The 22,846-nt window shown below is 39.2% G+C and overlaps 3 protein-coding genes across 4 annotated transcripts in view; 1 reads left to right on the top strand and 2 right to left on the bottom strand.

The window, feature by feature from the left end:
• The window catches only part of LOC103392051 (CD99 antigen-like protein 2), a 15,448-nt gene extending 7,106 nt beyond the window's left edge, over positions 1-8,342 (bottom strand). The window contains exons 1-2 of one of the 2 annotated variants that reach the window (XM_025062668.1): positions 7,639-8,342; positions 507-566 (exon numbers count right to left, since the gene is read on the bottom strand). In XM_025062668.1, the coding sequence (XP_024918436.1) occupies positions 507-566; positions 7,639-7,723 (145 nt within the window). In that variant the 5' untranslated portion in view covers positions 7,724-8,342. The remainder of the gene's footprint in view (positions 1-506; positions 567-7,638) is intronic. The other variant, XM_025062667.1, reaches the window with a different exon arrangement.
• Positions 8,343-8,568: 226 nt separating this feature from the next.
• On the bottom strand, positions 8,569-11,029 carry med11 (mediator complex subunit 11). The gene is made up of 3 exons (XM_008328593.3): positions 10,782-11,029; positions 10,473-10,603; positions 8,569-8,863 (listed from the first exon to the last, which is right to left on the bottom strand). The coding sequence occupies exons 1-3, from the start codon at positions 10,849-10,851 to the stop codon at positions 8,711-8,713; spliced, it is 354 nt and encodes a 117-aa protein (XP_008326815.1). The 5' UTR covers positions 10,852-11,029; the 3' UTR covers positions 8,569-8,710.
• Positions 11,030-11,049: 20 nt separating this feature from the next.
• Positions 11,050-22,846, top strand: part of pelp1 (proline, glutamate and leucine rich protein 1) — a 22,886-nt gene continuing 11,089 nt past the window's right edge. Inside the window, exons 1-15 of the mRNA XM_025062362.1 lie at positions 11,050-11,214; positions 13,637-13,701; positions 13,921-14,026; positions 14,128-14,277; positions 15,085-15,156; positions 15,260-15,319; positions 16,165-16,321; positions 16,997-17,129; positions 17,405-17,492; positions 17,634-17,722; positions 18,078-18,191; positions 18,752-18,902; positions 19,783-19,936; positions 20,017-20,072; positions 21,159-21,295. Coding sequence (XP_024918130.1) covers positions 11,074-11,214; positions 13,637-13,701; positions 13,921-14,026; positions 14,128-14,277; positions 15,085-15,156; positions 15,260-15,319; positions 16,165-16,321; positions 16,997-17,129; positions 17,405-17,492; positions 17,634-17,722; positions 18,078-18,191; positions 18,752-18,902; positions 19,783-19,936; positions 20,017-20,072; positions 21,159-21,295 — 1,673 coding nt within the window. The 5' untranslated portion in view covers positions 11,050-11,073. The remainder of the gene's footprint in view (positions 11,215-13,636; positions 13,702-13,920; positions 14,027-14,127; positions 14,278-15,084; positions 15,157-15,259; positions 15,320-16,164; positions 16,322-16,996; positions 17,130-17,404; positions 17,493-17,633; positions 17,723-18,077; positions 18,192-18,751; positions 18,903-19,782; positions 19,937-20,016; positions 20,073-21,158; positions 21,296-22,846) is intronic.

The raw sequence follows: 22,846 nt of genomic DNA, 5'->3' as shown, positions 1-22,846 counted from the left end.
GACGCACACACCCAGGCGGAAGAAGAAGTAGTCCGACCAACCGAGCGTCACTTAGACAACATCTCAATAATTTGGATACTTTTCACCATGTTTCTGTTTAGGATACGCCTCATCTCAGAATGCGTAAGTTATCAAAAGTATCGATATTTGGATTTCAGAATCGATTTCAGAGCATAAAGATCCAGAATCGGAAGTATCGATATTTCAGGATCGATCCGCACATCACAAGTAATCGTAAAATCTCTATACTGTTTCTCCCTTGCGTTGCTTTTATTTCCGTCTCTTGCATTCTTCTTGGTTGGTCATTTTTTTTAAACATTTTTTTTGTGGTGTACGGACGCTCTGTGGGAGAACCCTCAATTTCACTGCACCCCTGAACATAATGACAAACAACTACACCGCAGGTGTCTGTGTACATCACCTGTACAGTGTGTTCATTAAAGCCACACTGACTTGACATTTGAAGTTAAATACACCTGCAGAGACTGTACTGAGATTATACTTACCTGGTTTACTGTCATCGTCACTCAGAGCATCACTCAGATCAAAAGCATCCTGAGACAGGACTAAAAAAGGAGAAAAAGATGGAAACGCATACATCAGTCTCAATCTGACAAAAACTACACTTGTTTTTAATTATTTTAGATAGTGCACAGTGGTCATACAAGGCCTGTCCTTGAGCAGTGTGCTTATACTCTGTCAAAACAGCAAGTTTGCATTGTTTATTTAAATGCAGTAAATTCAGTAACATAATCCGGTCACAGTCCTAGCTGTAAACGGCATGGCTTCATTTAAAGCCGGAATATTGGCTTGAACCAGAACTTCTCAAATAGTGCTGCATACAATGCTTTATGATGATAAACAAGCCTACAGTCAGTAGAGGGCAGCAACTCAAACAGTGGTTTGTCCAGATAAGAAAATACATATTATCAGGTTATCAACAGTATTTCATTTTGGAATGGCATGAAAAAAATCCTGTCCTCTACGGGATGACAGCAAATAATCGAGAACCACTGGCCTAAATCAGTGCTGGAAGTGAAAAAGTCTTTGTGACAAAAAATGTCTGTCACCAAGGACAGCAGTCCCCAAACTTTTTGCGCCTGGACCGGTTAAACGTCTGAATTTTTTTTTTTTTTTTACGGACCATCCTTTAAGGTGTGGTGGATAAATACTAACAAATTAAATATGACTGGCATAAAAAACTGGTATTTTCTCAATATACTAATAAACGTCAAGTGTGTGCTACTTTATTAGCAGCGTCCTTGTAACATCGCACTTGTCTGTGAATGCAGAATGTTTGGTCTCCTTCAAGTGGTGAAGCAGTTTTCAAGGCTTCACTGCCTCATTAGAGAGCTGTTCGCCACATATTATGCAGCGCGGGCTCGGTGCGTGGGAACAACCTGTCTCAATAAATCCATATTTCAAGTAGGACTCCTGGAATTGTCTGTTAAATGCAGCTTTCTTTTTCTTTGAAGACGAAGGCTCTACTTCTGTCTCCTCATTGGCTCTTTTACGTTGCACTAAGAAGATGTTTGTTTTTTGTACATTTTGCTAACTTAGAGGTTTCAACTTTGCTGTAATGTATTATGTGTTACCGGCTCCAACTTCTTTTAAGAAGTTAGCGGATGTAGGTAAGACATGTGACCTCTGTGTTAGCGTAGATCAGTGACATAGGCACTTATGCACAGTATGCGAGTTCAGAGTATTGTCTGTTCATTGCCAATTCTTTGCATTTTGGCTAGCATTTAATATCATTTATTATTTAAAAGCACTTATTTATGATCAGACTGTTTTTGTTTTGGCAGCTAACCCATGTGTCAATCCCTGAAAACAGATTGTCTGTCACGTGTGGGCATCGACATTGCAGGAAGCAGGCAGGACCCAAATGCAGGTAGTTTATTTGAAGGTTCTAAATTCCAAAAACCAGGACTGAAGCATATACAAAGTCGAGCAGAGCTGAGAACACGAAGGGAGTTGAGCACAGCAACGGACTTGCTCGGGAACAAACTGGGAACAGCTACAACAAAAAGCTCGACACAACGCTGGCACGAAAGATACAGCGCTCACAAAGACAGCGCTCATGAAAACAGTCACTAACTGACACACTGATCCAAACTACAATAATCCCACTACAATGATCCAACAAGGGCAGAGTGAGGGAGAGAGGTATATATACAGGGAGCACCAGGTGACACAAGTGAAGCTAATTACAGACACAGGTGAGTGTGATCACACAGATTACCAACCACAAAGCAGACAGCAGGAAAAGGGAACAGACAGACATGACAATGTCTAAGTGCACTGAACTTTTGAGGGCTCATGTCTCTGTTAATAATAATTAAGCACCAGTGGAACCTTCAACCTGGAACCTTCCGGACCCAAGTCAAGTTTTCTCCCCAGAGAAACTCACGTTACGCAATAAAACAAATTGCACAAGGGAACGAGTTAAAACGCAGAGCAAACGAATACAATGTCATGCAGTGCTAAACGTACAATACAGCTTGAAATTTGAATTTGCCAGCTGTATGCCATACATTAGATTGACATTGGGTTGTGCTACATTTGCTTTCTTTTGTTTGTGTTGTTTTTTGGGGTTAACAGCACACCCCTAAAATACCTTTCTTCCTCCGTCTTTTGGTCTTTGACCAACAGCAGCCACTGTACAGTGGGGCAAAAAAGTATTTAGTCAGCCACCAACTGGACCAGGACGGCCGATCTGTGTTAAGGAAAGAATGAATGGCCATGTATCGTGAGATTTTGAGTGCAAACATCCTTCCAACAGCAAGGGCATTGAAGATGAAACATGGCCTAGTCTTTCAGCGTGACAATGATCCCAAAGACACTGCCTGGGCAATGAAGGATTGGCTTCATAAGAAGCATTTCAAGGTCCTGGAGTGGCTGAGCCAGTCTCCAGATCTCAACCCTAGAAAATTGGAGGGAGTTGAAAGTCTGTGTTGCCCAGCAACTGCTCCAAAACGTCACTGCTCTTGAGGAGATCTGCATGGAGGAATGGGCCAGAATACCAGCAACAGTGTGTGAAAACCTTGTAAAGACTTACAGAAAACAATTGACCTCTGTCATTGCCAACAAAGGGTATATAACAAAGTATTGAGATGAACCTATGTTATTGACCAAATACTTACAGTTGACGTGTACCTATGATAAAAACTACAGGCCCTTCTCATCTTTTTAAGTGGGAGAATTTGCACAATTGGTGGCTGACTAAATACTTTTTTGCCCCGCTGTTTTTTCCCCTGTTGGTCACCATTAAGCTGTGATTAAAGCGTACTGTTTGTTGTTGGTTCTCAAACCTGCTATGCAGATCCCAACTTCTCGAAAGGACAAATAAGATGATGGGGTAGCTCTGTTTATTTGTCAGATGCAATCTATGTATATCATTTAGATACAACCTTTGTTGAGCTGTTATAAAGGCAGCTTACAATGCAACGCTGCCGCAAGACCCATCTTTCTAACTATCTAACTACTATCTATCCATCCATCCATCCAATCATCCATCCATCCATTTTCACCAGGTCGCGGGGGCAGCAGTCGCCACCCAAATCACATTGCACCATACCAACCCCCCTAAACCTTCCTGCGGGTGGTGAGTCCACTGGAAGGTACCAATCGTACCTAACCGGGATTCGAACTCGCCCAGGAGGTGAACCCTGGGGTTCCACACCAATGACAGAGACATTGCCTCTGGGCCAAAGCGCCACTCTAACTACTATCTATCTACCCTTAATTCCTTTAAAGAATCGAGTGGTAGGCACTCGGGTCAATCCCAGCGATCAACAGGCGAAGGCGGGGTACTCCCACATAGCCAGTTCACCAGTTTATTGCATATGAAAAACAACATTCATGCTCACATTCATTTACCTATGATCAAAGAGTAGTGCTACAAGAGAAAATGTATCTTCTTCAACACAGTTTCCATTAAAATTATTAAAGCCTGGTAGGCAACTTGATGATGCCTTGATGATAACTTCTTTGTTGGTCTGGTTGGTTTTGCTTAGTCATTCAGTGCTGTATAACAGCAGTCCCCAACCTTGTTTTTTTTTTACCAAAGGACCAGTGGCCGGTATCAGCCATTACTACGGACTAGCTATGCTGTGCCATCTTTGAAGGATCAATACATTTTCTAAATAAAACTTATATTATTATTACTATATTTTCAACTTCTTTCTGTAACAGAATCTAAATGACCTATTGTTTTGAAACATTTCCAGAATATAAAAAACTAAGAAAGAAAAAACAAAAAAGTAAAGGAATATGACTGTTTTTGTTAATGAGGTAAATTCGTAAAACTGAAGTACAATTTTTCACCGTGTACCACTGCAGCCTGGTACCAAACGACCTGTGGACAGGCACTGGTCCCAGGACCAGGGTTTAGTGACACCTGCTGTGTGACATGAAATTGTTTGCACAACCTTCTAGTACTAGCAATGATTAGCTACTAATAAGTAATTATAAAAAATGTCCTACAAACTGACATCAAACACATGTTTTGGGTTTTTTTTTAATTGCTTGGTGACTAAAATTAGGTGCTAAATGAAAATTGCTTCCTCAGCATTCGACTCTAGAGATATATACATATATAACATAAATACATATAACAGAGATCTTGGTTATTTTATTTTTTAACTGTAAAGTTAAAAATAAGTAAGTAAGTAAGGTGGGTTAAAAGCAGAGGTTCAATTTTGTTGTATCCCCATGTTACAATGACAATAAAGACTTTTTTTTGTTATTATTATTATTATAGCTTAAACTTCGTTGTCGAATTTGTCACAGCTCTGGCTTCTGGAAGCCGGAGAGGTCCAAGTATGACTTTCTGGTTTCACAAAAGCGGATTACAATTAGCTCTTGGAAGACTAGGTTAAGTTAAGTTTGAGTGGCGCTCGTGTCCGACTACATATGAAGGCTTCCTGAATTGAACTCATATAACACGAACCATGTCGTGGAGCGAGAAATACTGTTGCATGTCTATAACGATTACGACACACTGTAAAATAAAAAGGGCAACCGTGTCACAGCCACAGGAGACAGTGAAAAGGCTTGGTAACGAATTGAATGCGTGAGTATAAATGGGAAAGTTATTAGTCCCCGTTAATTGCAGAACTGTTCAGCCCAAGTGTGTAAAATTATCAATATATATATATATATATATATCTCGCCGTGTCCACACCTGCCCGTTTTAAATTTTAATCCAGATTTAACCCAACAGAGATAAAAAAGGACTGGGCAGCAAATACAAAAAGACCAAATACAGAAATGTCGTTGAAACAGGGAAGAATAACTTCTGCCCCCTGTTGGGGCTAAAAGATCAGTGTGATCATCTTCCCAGACGTTAGTTGTCTCTTCATATGTCTGAATAATTCCGCTGTGGTCTGTGGACTATTAGGGAAATGATATTCAAATTACACAAGACAGTTTTTTGTATGAAATTATAATTTAACTGTCAACTTCTTCTTTCCCTTTTGGCTTGTCCCTTTTTCAGGGGTTGCCACAGCCAATCAACATTTTCTATCTCTCCCTGTTCTCTGCATCTTCTACTCTGACTCCAACTATCTGCATGTCCTCCCTCACTGCATCCAGAAATCCATAAATAAATGAAACCATACTGTTGTTCACAAATCTCCACTTCCTGCCTCAACCTAGCTTCCACTACTCGTTCCCAAATCTTCATTGTATGGCTCATCAACTTTATCCCGCTGTATTTGTTACAATTGTACATCAGCCTTCTTATAAATTGGCACCATAACACTTTTCCTTCACTCATCAGGCATCTTCTCGGTCTCTAAAATTCAGTTAAACAACCTAGTCAGAAAATCTACTGCCACTGCTCCTAAGCACTTCCATACTTCTGTTAATAACTACTTTACTGTAATTTAACTACTGTCAACTACTTATTAATACAGACACTTTGCTGATGTGTTGCAGTCGTAGTGAAGGGAAGTCCGACTCTTTATTGATTCGAATCTTGGACTCTGAACAGTATCATTTCATTCGTTTTACAGCAGGTGGCGCTTTAGCCTTATTGTGGGCGTTGTAAAGAAGGCTGCGGTTCTCCGACACTAAATACTGAACATGGTTTGCTTCCGCTGACAAAGTCTACAAAGTACACAAAATGCCATAAGCAATTGAAGCCATGCGAAAGGCTAAGAAAAAAAAACACACCACAATGTGAAGATGAATGAGAGCAAAAGAGACCCGAGCTCTCTGGCGTGTGACAAATGAAACGAATCTGCGAGAACGGAGTGAAAGATTAGTTCACGGAGAATGATTCGTTCATAGTGATTAGTTCACAGCAAAAGATTAGTTCACAGCGAAAGATTAGTTCACAGATAAAGATTAGTTCATAGAGAGTGATTCGTTTGCAATGAAATATTAGTTTGCAGAGTAATTAGTTCGTATTGAAAGATTAGTTCACAGTGAAATATTATTTCGCAGAGAGTAATTCGTTCGTAGTGAAAGATTAATTCGCAGTGAGTTATTTGTGAGTGATTCGTGAGTTCAATATGAACAAATATTTCATGACTCGGGGGTCACGAGTCATATGAAAGATTCGTTCATTTTGAACGAATCACTCGCGAACAACACATCACTATGCAGTAGTGATGTACCAATTTCAAACTTGCACCTTTCTTCACAGAGCACTGCTGAAAGTGTGCGTTTCAGCGCAACGGCAACGCTCCGCCCACATCCGCACACAGTTGCCTCGACTACGTTCTCAGCATCACCTATGTTATTAAGGAAACCTTGCATCCGTTTCCTGGTATCAATTTCTTCTAAGCAACTGAGCTGCGATGTCCGCAGGCTCCTCAACAAACGGCCACGCCCTGCATATGACTGGTCCTCAAGTCTGCTTAACTCGGACTTAAGGACCTTAAAATTGCTACGGAGCCGGTTTTCTCCACGGCGTATGTGGCCATAGCACCCAAGTCAGCGTCACGGTCTAGCCGACTTCGTGAAACCTGAAAGTCAGAGTTCCCTCTAATACAGAGTTAACGAACTCTCTTTAGCACTAAGCCCGCTTCAAGAAACGGACCCCAGTTCCGAACAAATGTCCGGTAGATCGATGCGTCTCAATTCAGACGAACACACAACAGAGTGTAGGGACATGGTTTATTGTTGTTGTTTTTTTTAATTTCCCTTCTGCTTGCTCATATTTACACATTGCTCCGGGGATAATTTTCTTTAAAATTCAGTCAGTAAAAACAATAAATCGACCAATCCAGTTATGCTAAAACCTACAATATTCCATTCAACACGAATACACAATCACACAAACTATGGTTGTTTTCAGTGCTACTACGGATATATGTAGTGAACGGATCGATACACGAAAGTAAAACAGTAATAGACAATGTTGGTGTGATTAAATACATATTTTTTTTAAAAATATATCTATTATACGATTACACTACGTAATTAAATACATTACAGACTGCCACAAAGTGAATAGGAGAAAGTGAATTCACTTCTTCGTGTTATAGGAGCAGTGCTACAAACAGCTCGTATGGATGAGAGCACGTTGTTACTCTGGCAACGTAAACTTAAATAAAAATGAATGAGTGTTGTAGGCCAGCCTCGGGCCAGAGAGCTGCACCGCAGCTGAGAGCCCACCGACATCCCTACCTTGCAGCGGTGGCAGCAGCAGAAACAGCAGCAACAGCGGCAAAACACTCCCCCTAACAGTCCCCATGGAAAAACAGTTAGCCATGGCTGCTCTATCCACGAAGCAACACTTAAAGCCCACGTGCGATAAATCAAACTGCTGTTCTACAGACCGGCGTTTTTCCCAGACAACCGCAGTTAGGGCGTTCCCTTAGCTTTCTGACACGCTACTTCTTTTTGTTCCACACGCTGCACGCTGTCACACCAGACTGCTGTTGCCCCTATCAGGCAGGGCAACGCCACTGCACTGTTACACCAAGACCACCAAATTCTTCTGGTCCTGACTGTTTCAGTGAGAATGGTGTTTTACTACAGGCACAGACGCTTCGAGGCACTTTCTTGGGGGAAAGTAACGAGAAGTAACGAAGTGTTGCCAGATCGTGAGACACCAACAAGCAACTAGGTCCGCAAAGAACCCATACATACGCTACACGACCCACTACTCGTGGACTAAGTCTGAGGACAGCCAGGTTATGTAGTTTACACTTAATTGTGTTCATGTAGTATTTGTTTGGCTTTTGTTAGTTAGTGAATTAAATACTCATACTTAACCATATAAAGTTTAACTCAAACTATGCATTAAAAACAATTGTGTGTCCCTAATTTTATTATTTTACAAAAGTATCTATCTACCTACTTACCTATCTACATACTTACCTATCTACCTATGTCTGTCTTTCATGGTTTCATGAATTTGACAGTTAGCTGTTGTTTGACATACTTACCTATTTATCTATCTATCTTTCATGGTTTAATGAATTTGACAGTTAGCTGTTGTTTGATATTTTGACATCCTGCAGTGGACTAATGTACCATCACTTCACTATCATAGGATTGATTTGACAGATGTGCTACTGTACACTAACAAATTAGACCACACAAATGAGAGGCTTAGAAATGCAAAATTCATTGGGGAAAAAAAACAAGATATTTGACAGACATTAACATTTCTTCGTATACTTGAAAAGTCCAGAATATGAAACATCTGAACAAACAAAGGCCTATATATATATATGATAGTGTCCGTTAGTCATCATGGCTGCTGTAGCTGCTGTTCCAGCATCACTTCACACGTACGTCCAAGTTCTACCAATTTGACTTTGGTGTACTCTGCTCTGTTCATGGCCATCTGACAGTCCTTCCTCGCTGAATACGTCGAGCCTTCATGAGGCTGGCCAGTAGCAACCTACAGAAAGAAATATGAGAATTATTGTAAAAGCATATATGAAGACTTTTGACCGTAAAGCTGTCTTAAAGCTTAGCTTCCAGTCTCTTGAATGCAGTGCAACCCTTTGCTAATGCATATGCCCTTTAAAGCAGTGGTTCCACAACTCCCGGGTCGCAGACCGGCACTGGTTCGTGGGTCAGTTGGTACTGGGCAGCACAGAAAGAATGCATAACTTACATCATTTCCATTTTATTTATTATCTGATTCTGAGCAATGTTTTATTTTGAAGAATTAACAGATTCTCTCCATCGCATTTGTCTATGACTCACACTTGATACATGTCAAGATGCTTGCCTCGGTCACATGTCTTACCTACATCCGCTACCTTCTTAAAAGGTCTGCTCCGGTTGATAACACATAATACATTACCGCTGAAATAAACCCCCCAAGCTAGCAAAATGAACAAAAAAACCAATGCCTTGGCGTGAAAACATTTCTGTTCCCACCGGGGGGTCATGACAGAAAATAATTGAGAACCACTGCTCTAACGAGGGAATGAAGCCTTCAAAACGTCTTCGCCAAGAGCTCTGCATTAAAAGACAAGCGCGATATTATGAGGACACTGCTAATAAAGTAGCATACACAGTGGCTTAACGTCTATTATTATAATTAGAAACTACCTGTTTTTATGCCGGTCGTATCATTTTGTATCATAGCGTATGATAGTCGTATTTATCTGCCACACCTTAAAGGCTGGTCTGTGAAAAAATACTTCAGACATTTTACCGGTCCGTGGCGCAAAAAAGGTTGGGGACCCCTGCTTTAATGAACATCATCATATAGTGCTTGTTGACAGAGTTGCTGTACAGAATAAAATATACATGTGTGGAAGGCCCTTTTGCCAGTAAATAAAAGGCGAAAAAAAGAAAAATGAATATTTACAATAATATTCTATCATAGGAGAAATCAAAGATGCAGAGATTTATAATGTTAATGGAGAACATGATTACAACATCAACCTCATGGTACTAATGTCTATTATGATATTGAAAAACACTGTTTTTCTGGGGGGGGGGGGTTCCTGGTTCCTGGTTTTTCCTATCTTTTAATGTTTTAAAGATATGTGAAACAGGTTTAATTTAAAGTTTGCACTTTTGATTGAGATCTCTTGATACTCACATAATCACAATAACCATGAGTTTTTACATTCCTAATTACCCTGGCTTTTTGAAAAACGAAAACTTTTCTAATCCACTCGAAGGGAGAAATTGTCCTTCTAAAAAATAACTGAAAAGAATATAAAACTTAAGATATAAAACTTTCCCTGTAATAAAAATCCCTCAAGTGATCTACCTACATTAAAATGTTAACATATATTTACTAATAATAACACAACTCAATATTAACTGACGTTTTATGCACATCACATGTTTAGCTACTGATTAAAGGCATGTAGCTTTATTGCACATGTAATTTAATTAGCACTCCCTTCGCGATCTACCACTAGATCCTGATCTAGTTACTGGCTGACCCTGGTTTGTGTACAACTACAGATGGTCTTTATTGGACACAGTAGGTTGTGAGTGGTGATACAATGGACAACGTAAAAGTACAAGCCTGTGTTCACCTGTGTGAGGTAGCGGATCTGAGTGCTGAGTTCACTCTCCACCTTGTTGACCGAACTCTGAAACTGGCCCAACTGTCTGTCCAGAAGGCTGGCGTTGTGTTTGTCTTTGGAGAGCTCCAGAACGATATTACCTGCAAAGATTTTTTTTTTCAAATCAAAACAAATATCGTAAATAATTGACTGGAAAATGCCACTCGGGGAAACACCCTGTGCAACCCAGTAGTATTTGGATGCAGGAATGTCACTGTACTGCATATGCCTCGTTATTAATGGAATATATGTAGTGTAAATAAAAAAGAGCCTTCTTGCCGGCACACTGCAGAATCATCGCTATCTCCTTCTCCACGTCCTCCAGGGCTCTCAGCCGCTCATTTGCCATCGGTGTGGTGTCTTGTTAGATCTTGTCCCAACACAAACTACACAATGACTTGGTCCAGACAACCCCGGTCCAAGATACCTCGTTCGAATTCTACAAAACTACTAACGATGTCTTCAAGTTTGGAACTGCCTTAAACATCACGACTTCGCTCAGACCACAACAAAGGGCTCACTAAATCAACGTCATACCGTCGCATAGCAGCAACGTCAGTTTAGAAGTAAGATGGCGTCAACGGCTTGGCTGCATGGCTCCTCAGTATTGCGACTAACTGAAGGTTTGGTGTCGGTTCTGAAGGACCAGCGTCCAGAACACTTACCCGCAGTGTTGGCCAGCTACAGAGAACATGGCGTTTTGTCAACTCAGGTAGACGGTGTTTATAAGAGCGACTTAGCCTTAAAGCTAACCATGAACCTGCTGCTTAGCTGCTATATGCTTTGTTGTTTACCGAGCTGGTGTTACAAAAATTAAAAATTAGATCTGAATTGGTGAAGAAGTAGATAATGTGAGGCGGCACCCTTTCGTGCGATACAATTTGCTAGAAGCGCCTATTCTTTAACACGCTGTTTCAGTCCAAATGTCCATACTTCTTTCCAGCGTTATTCTAATCTCGTGTTTACTCGTGTAACATTTGCGTGTTAGCTGGAAATTAAAACGTGTTACCAATTATAATGATAATGTTTGATACTGCGTATTGCGTACTAATTACAAGTATTACTACACACGTGACGGAGCACATGTGGACTCTCTTGGACAGTGGGCAGGAGTGTAGCCTTAGCTGAACGTTCTTCTTTAAAAAAAAAACAAACAAACATTACCTCGTATACATTATGAGGTTCATAAGCCAGTGTCCACTGAGAACCCATACAACAGTGGTGACCAACCTGGTAGACCCCTGGAGTACTTAAGGTGCCTGCAGGGTATTTTCAAATAATAAAACTAGTCAACAAGAGGGTTAAAAATGGTTGAATCAGTTAAACTTGCAATGATATTTAAATGGATGTAATGACAATGGTAAGAAGAGTGTCTCCTATTGTATGTCCCAGAACTTATTACATTGTTTGGAAAGCCTGTATTAAACAAGTAGCTCTTCAGATTACTAAATGCCCTTGAAGTAGCTCTCGGTTTCAAAAAGGTAGGTGACCCCTGCAATACAATAGGAGTGTAAAGTAAAGAAACACAGCATACAGTAACATTCATTACACAATGCAATAATCCAAGTACTACGGACAGCAATCTTTCAAGTCATTATTGTATATTTATATTTTCGAATTACTTACTATTTACCAAATTATCCAGTCAAATGTAAACACACACAAATATACTTTTATATTTTAAAATATAAAATATATATCTTCTTCTTTTCCTTTTGGCTTGTCCCTTTTTTCAGGGGTTGCCACAGCGAATCAGTGTTTTCCATCTCTCCCTGTTCTCTGCATCTTCTACTCTGATTCCAACTATCTGCATGTCCTCCCTCACTGCATCCATATATCTCCTCTTTGGTCTTCCTCTTTGTCTCCTACCTGGTAGCTCCATCTCTAACATTCTTCTACCAATGTATCCACTGTCCCTCCTCTGCACATGTCCAAACCATCTCAATCTGGCTTCTCTAGCTTTTTCTCCAAACCTTCCTGTCTGTGTTGTCCCTCTAATGACCTCATTCCTGACCCTGTCCATTCTTGTCACTCCTAAAGAGAATCTTAGCATCTTTAACTCTGCCACCTCCAGCTCCTCCTCCTGTCTTCTGCCTATTGCTACTGTCTCTAAACCATACATCATGGCTGGTCTCACCACTGTCCTGTAAACCTTTCCCTTCACCTTAGCTGACACTCTTCTGTCACAGATCACTCCTGACACTTTTCTCCAGCTCTCACCATTTCACTGTTTTCCTTTTCGTTTACACACATGTACTCTCTCTAGCTGCTGCCTACTCTCACTACAGATCACAATGTCATCTGCAAACAACATAGTCCATGGGGATTCCTGTCTGATCTCATCTGTCAATCTGTCCATCACCAAAGCAAACAAGAAGGGGCTCAGTTCCTTGATGTAGTCCCACCTCCACTTTGAAGTCTTCTGTCCTCCCAACAGCACACCTCACCACTGTTGTACTATTCTCATACATGTCCTGCACCAAACTAACATACTTCTCTGCCACTCCGGACTTCCTCATACAAAACCACAATTCCTCCCTTGGCACTTTGTCGTATGCCTTTTCTAAATCTACAAATACACAATGCAGCTCCTTACCTTTTCTGTACTGCTCCATCAGCATCTTCAAGGCGAATATTGCATCTGTGGTAGTCAACCTAGGCATGAAACCGTATTGTTGTTCACAAATTTAAAAATATAATATATATATTTTATATAAATATACAAATATATTTTATATATATATATTTCGTTTACAAAGATATATTCTTTCATTGCTAAATGATCAACTAAAGAACTTGTAATTGGGAAAATGTATTATAAACACATTTCTAAAATTTAATGGGGGAAATAAAGCCTGGCTATAGTTGGCCTCAAGTCCTTTACTCTTTTTGATTTCATAGCTGTGTATTTATCAACCTATATTCTCGCAAGGTGAGGAAAATCATTTTAAAATTTTTGAAATTTGATGTAGTTTCCGCATTTACACTGGTTTGAATGATGCATTTGAATTTCATTATTCATATCCTGCTTTCTTGCTGTAATCATCTGAGGTTACTGCGGCAATGTGTTACAGGTACTGTTTTCTGTGCCTTTGTTTGTATACAAAGCTAACATGTTTGCTTACCTTTTGCAGAGTGCAAGTACCGTTGGTGGATTGGTTGGTTATAGCAACGCTAAACTTGGCTCTAGCAAGACAAGGTGAGAGAGGCATTTTTAAACATTTCAAATGTTGATAACTGGCGGATCTGTTGAATCTTTTCTTTGTAAGCGTATATCAAAATAGATTAATAAAATATTTCACCAACGTCAACAAACTATTACAAAAGTAACTGGATAATGATTGCAGTTCATAATGATTTAAAATCTGAGTTATTTTTTTATGTATGTGTTCACATTTGTATGTGTGTGCATACACAGGTTTGAGGGACTTTGCCTGCTCTCTGTGCTGGTTAAAGATGGCTCCAGTGACTTGTTTGAGCAACATTGTCTCTCTTGGCTGCGGTCACTGCAGCAAGTCATACAGGTATCACAAACACACCAAAACAAGCTTGAAAATTATTTTGGATGTTGCCTTTTTTTTTTTTCTTTTTTTAATATAAACATCCCTCCTCTGCTGTGTCTTAGTCTCATGCCTCAGGTCAGACTATCAAGTTAGCTGTGAGTATTCTGAAGGATTTGCTGCAGTACTCCTCCCAGCTGCCGGAGCTGAGCCGGGAAGTGGGCCTCAACTCCATCCTGGGTATACTAACGTCTCTGTTGGGCCTCAAGGCTGAGGTGAGACAACATAGACGTCAAACAAACAGTGACGCACAACACACTGCAGACACACTTTGTCAGATAAACTGTTTTTTCTTCTGTTACAAATGCGTAGTGTTGATGATCTCATTGATAAATCTGATTTCGAGTAACACTATTCATCCCCACAGCTGTATAACTCTACAAGACCAGCTTAATGTAAAACTTTATACACCTCCTGTTTTTTAAAGTGTTATTTTAAAAATCAAAATCAAATCTATTTCTCTTCCTCTGTTTTTCACTTTCTCTTTCAATCCATTTCTATTTATCTTTCTTTCTGTCTCTATCTCACTCTTTTTTTTTTCCTCACCCATTTTCTCCATTTTTCTTCTGTTCGCTCTCTCTCTCTCTCTTTTTTCTCCTATAGTAGGCATGGGCAAATTTTTTGAATTGCAGGCCACAATTGTCCTAAAATTGAACAGGAACCCATGTTTCATTTCCTATGCCATCTACTGGGGAAACGTGGGTATTGCAAGGAAAAGGCAGAAGTATAATGATAATATAAATAAATTATATAATTTGGAAAAGTTTAGCTGGTGTAAAAAGCTGAACGGGCCACATCCAGTCTGCCCACCCTATAACAGTTGACTTAAAACATATATTTACAGTATTATAATATTTCCTGACAGTCAGTTCTTGTGGTAACAAGAGAAGTGAAATGGTTACACTAGTACCTACTAATTTATTGTGGTTTTATTAATTACTGATGAAAAGTTATGTTAAAAGTAATGTGTTGTGCTCCTTAAACCTAAACCTGTTTTATTTTTTTTCTTTCTGTGACTCCAGTGTGAGCTCTGGGCAATGGATGGGATGATGGCCTGTATGACCTACTACCCCAGAGCTTGTGGCTCTCTCCGGGTAAGAAAGATTCCATAGTTGATGAAGAATGATTTGTCTTTTTTTGTTGTTTGTTTGTTTACGTTAGAATTTTGACATTGACGCAAATATATATGTTTTCTAGGACAAACTTGGAGCATATTTCCTAACCAAAATGGACTGTACAAACAAGAACACACAAGAGGTTTGTCATGTGCCTTTGTGGTGGACGAGACGCTTAATGTTTTTTCTACTTTCTTCATGAAATATGTATATCTGTTCTTTTTTCTGGTTCTTGTTCTACCTGTTGTTGTTCTTCTTCCTTTTCATGTTCTTTGTCTTGTTGTTGTTGTTACTGTTCTTATTTTCGTTCTTTTTCTTAATGTTCTTTTTATTGTTCCCAAATTACCGTAATTTCCAGACTATTGAGCGCATCTGAATGTAAGCCACACCCACTAAATTAAAAAAGATTATTGTGTATTTATATATAGGCCGCACTTCTCTATAAGCTGCAGGTGTCCACGTTGTAACATGGGATATTTACACAAAACTACTTACACATTAGCTCTTTCCTGCTTCGGCAACCGTAGTTGGAATGCCCAGGAGAGACTTAGTGATCTGCTCCAGGGTTGAAGCTAACATTAGCTCCGGGGCTAACTCCCTTCACTTTGATCTTGTCCGCGGCAGAGGTAAACAGAAACAGTGAAGTTGGGGTCTTTATTATCAGCTACACCGAGCACAACAGAACATAAACAGTGTTTTAACGAGAATGCAACATGACAGGGCTCAAACTGTTTTCAACTGTTCTCTCTCGCGCCACACGCACATATACGCACACAGCCATTCACAGACAGACATATGCTACTAGTATAACACACAGTAGCCTACCAGAAAAGTAATTGATCGCTGGCAGTATGAGCTTTGTTAGCCCGTAAAAATCCATAAATTAGCCACATCAGTGTTTAACCTGCATGGTTCAAAGTGTGTTTTATAGTCTGGAAATTGCAACATTTGCCCTGACTGTCTTTTCTTTCAATTTCTTGTTCTTAGATGGCTAGTCAGTGCTACGGTCGCTTGCCTTGTCTCGGGGGCCTCCTGGACAGAGGAGTCAGCACTGGCAGAACAGAGGGCTGGACAAACCAGGTTCACTGCTTAGTGGCCTCAGCCAATGCACTGTTGGCTGAGATTTATCAAGGTTCAGAAACAGGTGCGTTCTTCATTATTAATGGTATTCTATTTTATAACTAATGGGTCCTGATTGGCTTGAATGAATGGGTCTTGATTGGCGTCTTGAAATCGATATTACGCAATGCATGAACACAATCAATTTTTATTACATTTTTCTCCCTAGGCTAGGCTAAGCTAAGACATCATCCTGATACGTGAGGTGATCGGTGCCATGTTTTGGTAACCATGAGAGCCACAAAAGGTTACTACTACGGGTTCCGTAGTGTAGCGGTTAGCATGCCTGCCTTGAAAGCAGGCTGCAGAGTCTCCTGAGTTTGACTCACAGAGGAACCACATATGCTTAATAGCATCTCTTTCGGCACCCTGTGTATGAGTCTGTGTAAAGACATGCTGTAAATCACCCCATTGTGGGACGTTTAAGGGACATTATTATTATTATTATTTACTGGATGATGACAAGGAAGGAGACCAACTGTGTTCAGGGAATCTTTGAATATTTAAGAGTAATTGCTCCTCAGGGAAACACTGCATGTAATAATGTTTGTTCTTTTTTATATATATATATATTTTTTTTTTTACCACTACAACAACAATGACTGTTTACACTATATCTGTATTACATTGTGTTTTGTGTCTCACATAGATTAACCCTAAATTTGTTCCTACTTGTGTGCTTTGGTTTTGGCGTTCACAGATGGAACAGTGCAGTATGATGGTCCAGGAATTGAGCTGGCTTTTCCTCACCTTGACCAAATGGATCCTTTGACGCTGCTGCAGCTCCAGCACAGATACACATCTGTTTGTCTAGCACTTAAACACACTCTCAGGTAAGAGGGTTTTTACATGTAACAATCACCCATATTTTTAAAAACAGTCTTAACCCTTCTTTTTTTTTTTTCACTAAAAAAAATTAACTAGAGTTTAGGGATTAAACTTGTAGGTCATTACAAAGGAATTATGCAAAAGTATGATTTATGTAATAATGATGTCCAATTTTTTTCATTGAGTTTTAAAGGGATAATAGAGGTACAGATAAAAACATAAGGAAAATTTGTTTGTTTTTTTATAAAAAAAAATGGTTATTGTTGTTTTTGCTCCTCAGGTCAGATCCAGCCTCACCTGTCCGTGTGCCCATTAGACCAGTCCTCAACTTAGTGTGCCGAGCCCTTGCTGTCAGCTGTAAAAGCATAGTAAGCACCAATGATTTTAAGACTTATTATGAATATTATTATTATTAAAAACGGTGAATGCTGTTAACAGCCATCCTTTACATTTTGTATGTGGGGTAAAAGGAAGTTGCGCTGAATTTAATTTGTTGTCTGCTTTGTCAGAATTTAACAGGTGACGGAAGCGTAAGATTGCTTATCCTGCCCAACATACACACCAGCACACTAGAGGTCCTGGCTGCACTAATCACAGTGTAAGTACACAATCACACACAGACTTTTTTGTATTTTGTAAGCACTTCACATAAACATAATGTATACTGTGTAGTGACTTTGACTGTTAAACATATATGACTAATCATATCCCTTACTCTAACTATAATCTAAGTATAATCCTTATCTGAACTCCAAAAGTATCACACAAAAAAAATGTTTAATTGCCACAGCACTACTGACAATTTGTTTAATTTTTCAATATTTTTGTCATTTTATTTGTTGTTTGTTGTACAGTCCATTGTAGCAGTGATAGTATACAATAAGTCATATTTTTCATGAACAGTGTGTTGTATGCTACTGTTTGCTGAACTGTGTACACACTGTCTTTTGCAGTGTACGTAGTGGAATGGTCCAGTACACATTAGTTTTGCAAAGACTGTTTTCCCAGACCTTGGCTTCCTGGACGCCTTCACATGAAGCAGGCGTCGGACAACAAAGAGCCTACAGGTAACAAAGTAACCTCTCGTACTTTATTTCTATTTGACCCAGCCTCATCTGTAATTAGGTTTCTTGTGATGTGAACTCTCGCAAAAGTACTGTGTAGTACAGTGTTTCGCAACAACACATATTTTACTATTGAAAGTCACACAGCAAACCGCCAAACACAAATGTCCCAAAAAGTATATGTAATGATGATGTACTAGTTTTAATATACATACTTGGTGTGAAATTGGAGCCTCATTAGTGGAACATAACACTGATTTACTGGCAGGAATTAAAGAAAGATTTAAAAAAAAAATCCACTTAGTTCTTCATCAACAGCTCTGATCCTTTTTTTTTTGTTTTTATAGCCATCTGCTGCCACCCAGTGGAAAAATATTTAATTGTTCTACCTGTTTCTGTTCAACAAACAAAAACAAATTATTTGCAATAAACAGTAGTAGTAGTTTTTAGATCACTTACCTTAAATTGATAATTTTCATATTCTTAAATGTTGAATATTTTGAACTTGAACTTGGATTTTGGTCTAACAGCTCTGTATCAAATCTTTCTTTGTTGTGTATTAGTTCAGTTCGGGTGTCGGTGTACCGAACCTTGGAACTGTGGGTCCAAGTAGCTGGAGCCTCTGCAAGCATCTTACAGGGAAGCCCAGTTCATTCAGAGCTCCTTTTTAGCCAGCTGTTGCGTGACATTGCACCAGGGGTCGACACTGGCAAAGTAAGTGTGTTCTGACTATGTTTAATATATTTTTAAGAACAGTTAAATGTTTTTTTTTTAAAACTAAAGATGACTAATAAAGGCAAAGTGTTTATTGTTTCTTTCAAGGCAGTAAATACAAGTTCCAACAAAATATCTGCTCACTGAGCTGAACCTGTTACCTGAGCCTTCCTTCAAAAAATTGTTCCCATGTCTTAAGTTAATGCAGTTGTTCTTAATTATTTTCTATTTATTTTTTAATTATTTTCCCCCTTCGACCCACACCCCCCACAAATTGAAATACTATTGAGAGCTTGATAACATATATTTTTATCTATACAAACCACTGTATGTTGCTGCCACCTAGTGACTGGAGGCTGGTTACCATTAAAACGTTACAGCAGTGGTACACTTAAGTCCAGCATGCCATATTCCATTGGGGGGGGGGGCAATACAAGCAAACTACAGCCTGCATACATTGTGGGCATAAGCCAGAGATATAGAGTGCATTGGCACCCATGAGAATAAAATACTTTCGACTAAAATACATCAACTTGTGCCACTCACATGTATGCGTCAATTTAATATTTTTCTGTTATTGCCTTAATGTATGTTGAGAAGAATATTTTGACACAACATTTTTCAGTACATAATGTGATCCAGGTAAATAAATGAATTGAGTCTTAAATTAATATTTGTGATATCAAAATGACAAAATGATTGCATAGACTCGGCTTATTTATTCTGGTCCATCAAAGGTTTTTTTTTTTTTTTCTTTCTTTTGGAACTTATCCCTGGATTTCTTCGCCAATAAAATTGGGATGGAGGTTAACATAGGAAATATAATGAAGAAAATGTGCAAATGACTACTATCCGTGTCTTATGTGTCTCTGTCCTCCAGCTCCGGTCTAGACTGTCAGCTGATGAACCTCTTGTAGAAAAGCTGGCCACACGCAGGAACAAGCCCTCGGTCATGGGAGATTCAGGCGGGACATCACTCCCCAGGAAAGGAGACCACTTGGCCAATCAAGATACGTGCCTTACAGCCCTTAGAGGTGATGTCTCCCTCTTGTCTTACCTGTCCTGTCTCTAGTTCCCGTAGCATGATCACATTGGATTTCTTTCTTGTTTGCAGCACTGAGACAAGTCATACTGACAAGCGGGGCCCTATTAAAAGATGATATGCACAAGGTAAATAAACAGCAATTCAATATTGTTCATCTGACAACAGACCTAAAGTGGGATTTTCATTTTGAAAAGTCCTTTTTTTGTTTAAAGAGGTTTTACTGGTCAGATCAATTTTATATGTACGTTACAATGTGGTGACAGGTTTTCATGTCTTTGGAATGTCTGCACACTCCTTACATAAGTAAAGGTTTCGACAACTACATAGGTATTTTATAATCTTCCAAAGTCCGGAATTGTATCTCAAAACGAACCGTTACATTTTCACCTGCTTTCTGATGGTGTGGGGGGGGCTGACTGTACCAGGAGCCACCATTTGCTTGACTTGTATGTGACTGTCAGCCTATCGTGTACAACCCAAAAGCTAAGCAGAGCAGCTGATTTAGCACAGCGTTAAAGGAACACCCATCACTGTTTAATATTATATAAACACTTGAGAAGCTAGACGCAGTTTGTCATCTGTATCTTATTTGCCCGAGTAGCTTACGCTTTCTTAGCGCCCATGCGCATAAATAAATCAATTGGTTGCTTCGCAGCCGAGACACGAATAGAAAGCTTACTCATAAACACAAAAGACAACTTTAAGGAAAAAAAAAACATAAATTAAACGAGGCAGATGAGAGCAGAAACTAAATAACCTGTAAAACTATTATTAGACTAAAATATTAAAATATGCCAATTTTGATATGTTCATATACTCAAAATGAAGGGAGCAATCTAACCCAGACAAGTTAGCTTACCGTTGTCAGGTGATATGCTATGTTTGTAGTCGAGCTGTGATATACAACTGTTGCTTGCAAACTTTGGATTGATCTTATTTTCTGTTATCTGTTTTTGTAAACGTTGCCACACCCTCAATGTTTTTTTGACATGGTAGAGGAGGACTGACTGCACCAATTTAAATAAATATTCAACTTTAAGCAATGTTTTACTGCAGTGAAAGACAAATAAAACGTTTTAAGTGTGAGCTTAGAATCGGAGCAGAAATTCAGATTCTACTATTCTGTATCTGTGTATTTGACTAATATAAATAATTTTCAACAGGAAACATTGTTTTTTTTTTGTGTGTGTGTTTTTTTTATTATGGCATAGCGTCTTCATGAAGTGGTGTTGCCCCTGTGCGTCCATCTGCAGCAGCAGCAGCAGTCCGGCAGCAGTATAGTGTATGATGCTGCGGGGCACTTAGGTGGCCAGTACAGGAGTTCCTTCGCTCGACGTGAACTGTACAGGTATGAAGTGCATTAACTATAAACCAGCAATTTATTTATATTCACATTTAGACTAACAAATGTACATTGTAAACAAAACCTCCTTTTTTTTTAACATGTTGCTTTAGCTCCAAATGTTAGATTTGTCCATTTTAAACTTCCTCTATAAACTATTTTGTTAGCACGCTATTCGTTTTGATTTTTCTTTGAGCTTAATGGTCATTAGTTTTTTTTAAGGTAATTTAATCAATTTTATTTTACCTTTGTTTATACTGCGAGAATATAAATTCAAATTAAACTGAAGCATTCCCGTAAATCTGTTCCAAGAGATGCTAAGACACCATAATTCTCCTAGTGGTTGCTAACGATACATTATTAGCTGTAAACCTCCCTAGCTTTTAATTAGGATGTCCCATATTAACTTTTTGCCGATATCCGATATAGTAATATTATCCAGAGATTAATAAAATGAGCTTCAATGGTGCCATCTAGTGACTGGAAACTTGTTTAACAGTTACGGGTAAGGGGGAGGGAATGAGGAGATGTGGTGAGAACGCATGTCTATGAGGAAGAGAGAGTGTGAGAGGAGGAAAAGGTGTTTTTGGAGAAGCTGGGTTGAGAGCATTTTACCTTTAAATACCAGATGTACTCCTACTTAAAATAATTAAAAACATTTTAGTTAATAACAAAAGATAATGGAACTGATATCTGATCAATGTCTCCTTAAGACTGTTGAAAGATTCTTGCTGTGGTGGTGTCTTCAGGCAAAGAGTGGAAGCAGCCGGTAGAAGGTCGATTTGTTTTATTGACAAACGTCAAGCAAAACAGGTCCAATAACAAAGCGAAATAACAACCGGGGAAATATTCAACGAACATACAACAAAGTTATATAGTACTTTAAAATATGTCTCTCTCTGTCATCAGTGGTTTATGCTTTTTATACGTATTTTTGGGGAGTGGTTTCGGCGTCCTGGGTGTGTGTTTAAATCTTATAGGCCCAATGGAAGAGAGAGGCTAGGCCTCTTGTGGCCAATCATATTATTGTTCTTGTATCATGTGATGCCCGCAGTTGCCACTATGTGGCACTGCTGTTCCATAATTCAGCAGTGTTGGAATAACCTTTTGTTGCTGAGTGGGGGGTTATTACAAGGGAAGTGGACGGAGCCATGAAGTCCAGTCAACCACAGGTGGTCATGTAGGTCAAAAGGAATGGATGGCGCTGGGGTTCCCTGTGAGAAGGTAGATTGGGAGATCTCCCATTGTTCCCAGGGAGTAGAGGTGTTTTTAGAAAAGCTGGTGTGAAGAGAATTTGGGGAAATTCTCTTTGAATGTGTGGGGCTGTGTGCTCGGGCAAGCCATTTGGTGTCTTATCAGCTTCCTGCTGCAGACCCAACCAAATGTGAAAACCACTGAAATCTAACACTGTGCATTCAGATGTTATCTTGATAACATATATATATATATATATATGTATGTATGTATGTATGTATGTATATATATGTATGTATATATGTATGTATATATGTATGTATATATGTATGTATATATGTATGTATATATGTATGTATATAT

This window comes from Cynoglossus semilaevis, chromosome 1 (genome assembly GCF_000523025.1).
Source record: "Cynoglossus semilaevis isolate Cse_v1.0 chromosome 1, Cse_v1.0, whole genome shotgun sequence".
Classification (NCBI taxonomy): Eukaryota; Metazoa; Chordata; class Actinopteri; order Pleuronectiformes; family Cynoglossidae; genus Cynoglossus; species Cynoglossus semilaevis.
Note: the sequence above shows the minus strand (reverse complement) of the source record. Positions and strands in the feature narration are given on the sequence as shown.

What these genes read in the sequence shown, in the direction of transcription:
- med11 (XM_008328593.3), bottom strand. Translation starts at nt 10,851, where the DNA reads ATGGCAAATGAGCGGCTGAGAGCCCTGGAGGACGTGGAGAAGGAGATA. An exon ending in GATGATTCTGCAGTGTGCCG is followed by an intron (nt 10,604 to 10,781) that starts GCAAGAAGGCTC and finishes AAATCTTTGCAG; the next exon opens with GTAATATCGTTCTGGAGCTC. An exon ending in AGATCCGCTACCTCACACAG is followed by an intron (nt 8,864 to 10,472) that starts GTGAACACAGGC and finishes TTCTTTCTGTAG; the next exon opens with GTTGCTACTGGCCAGCCTCA.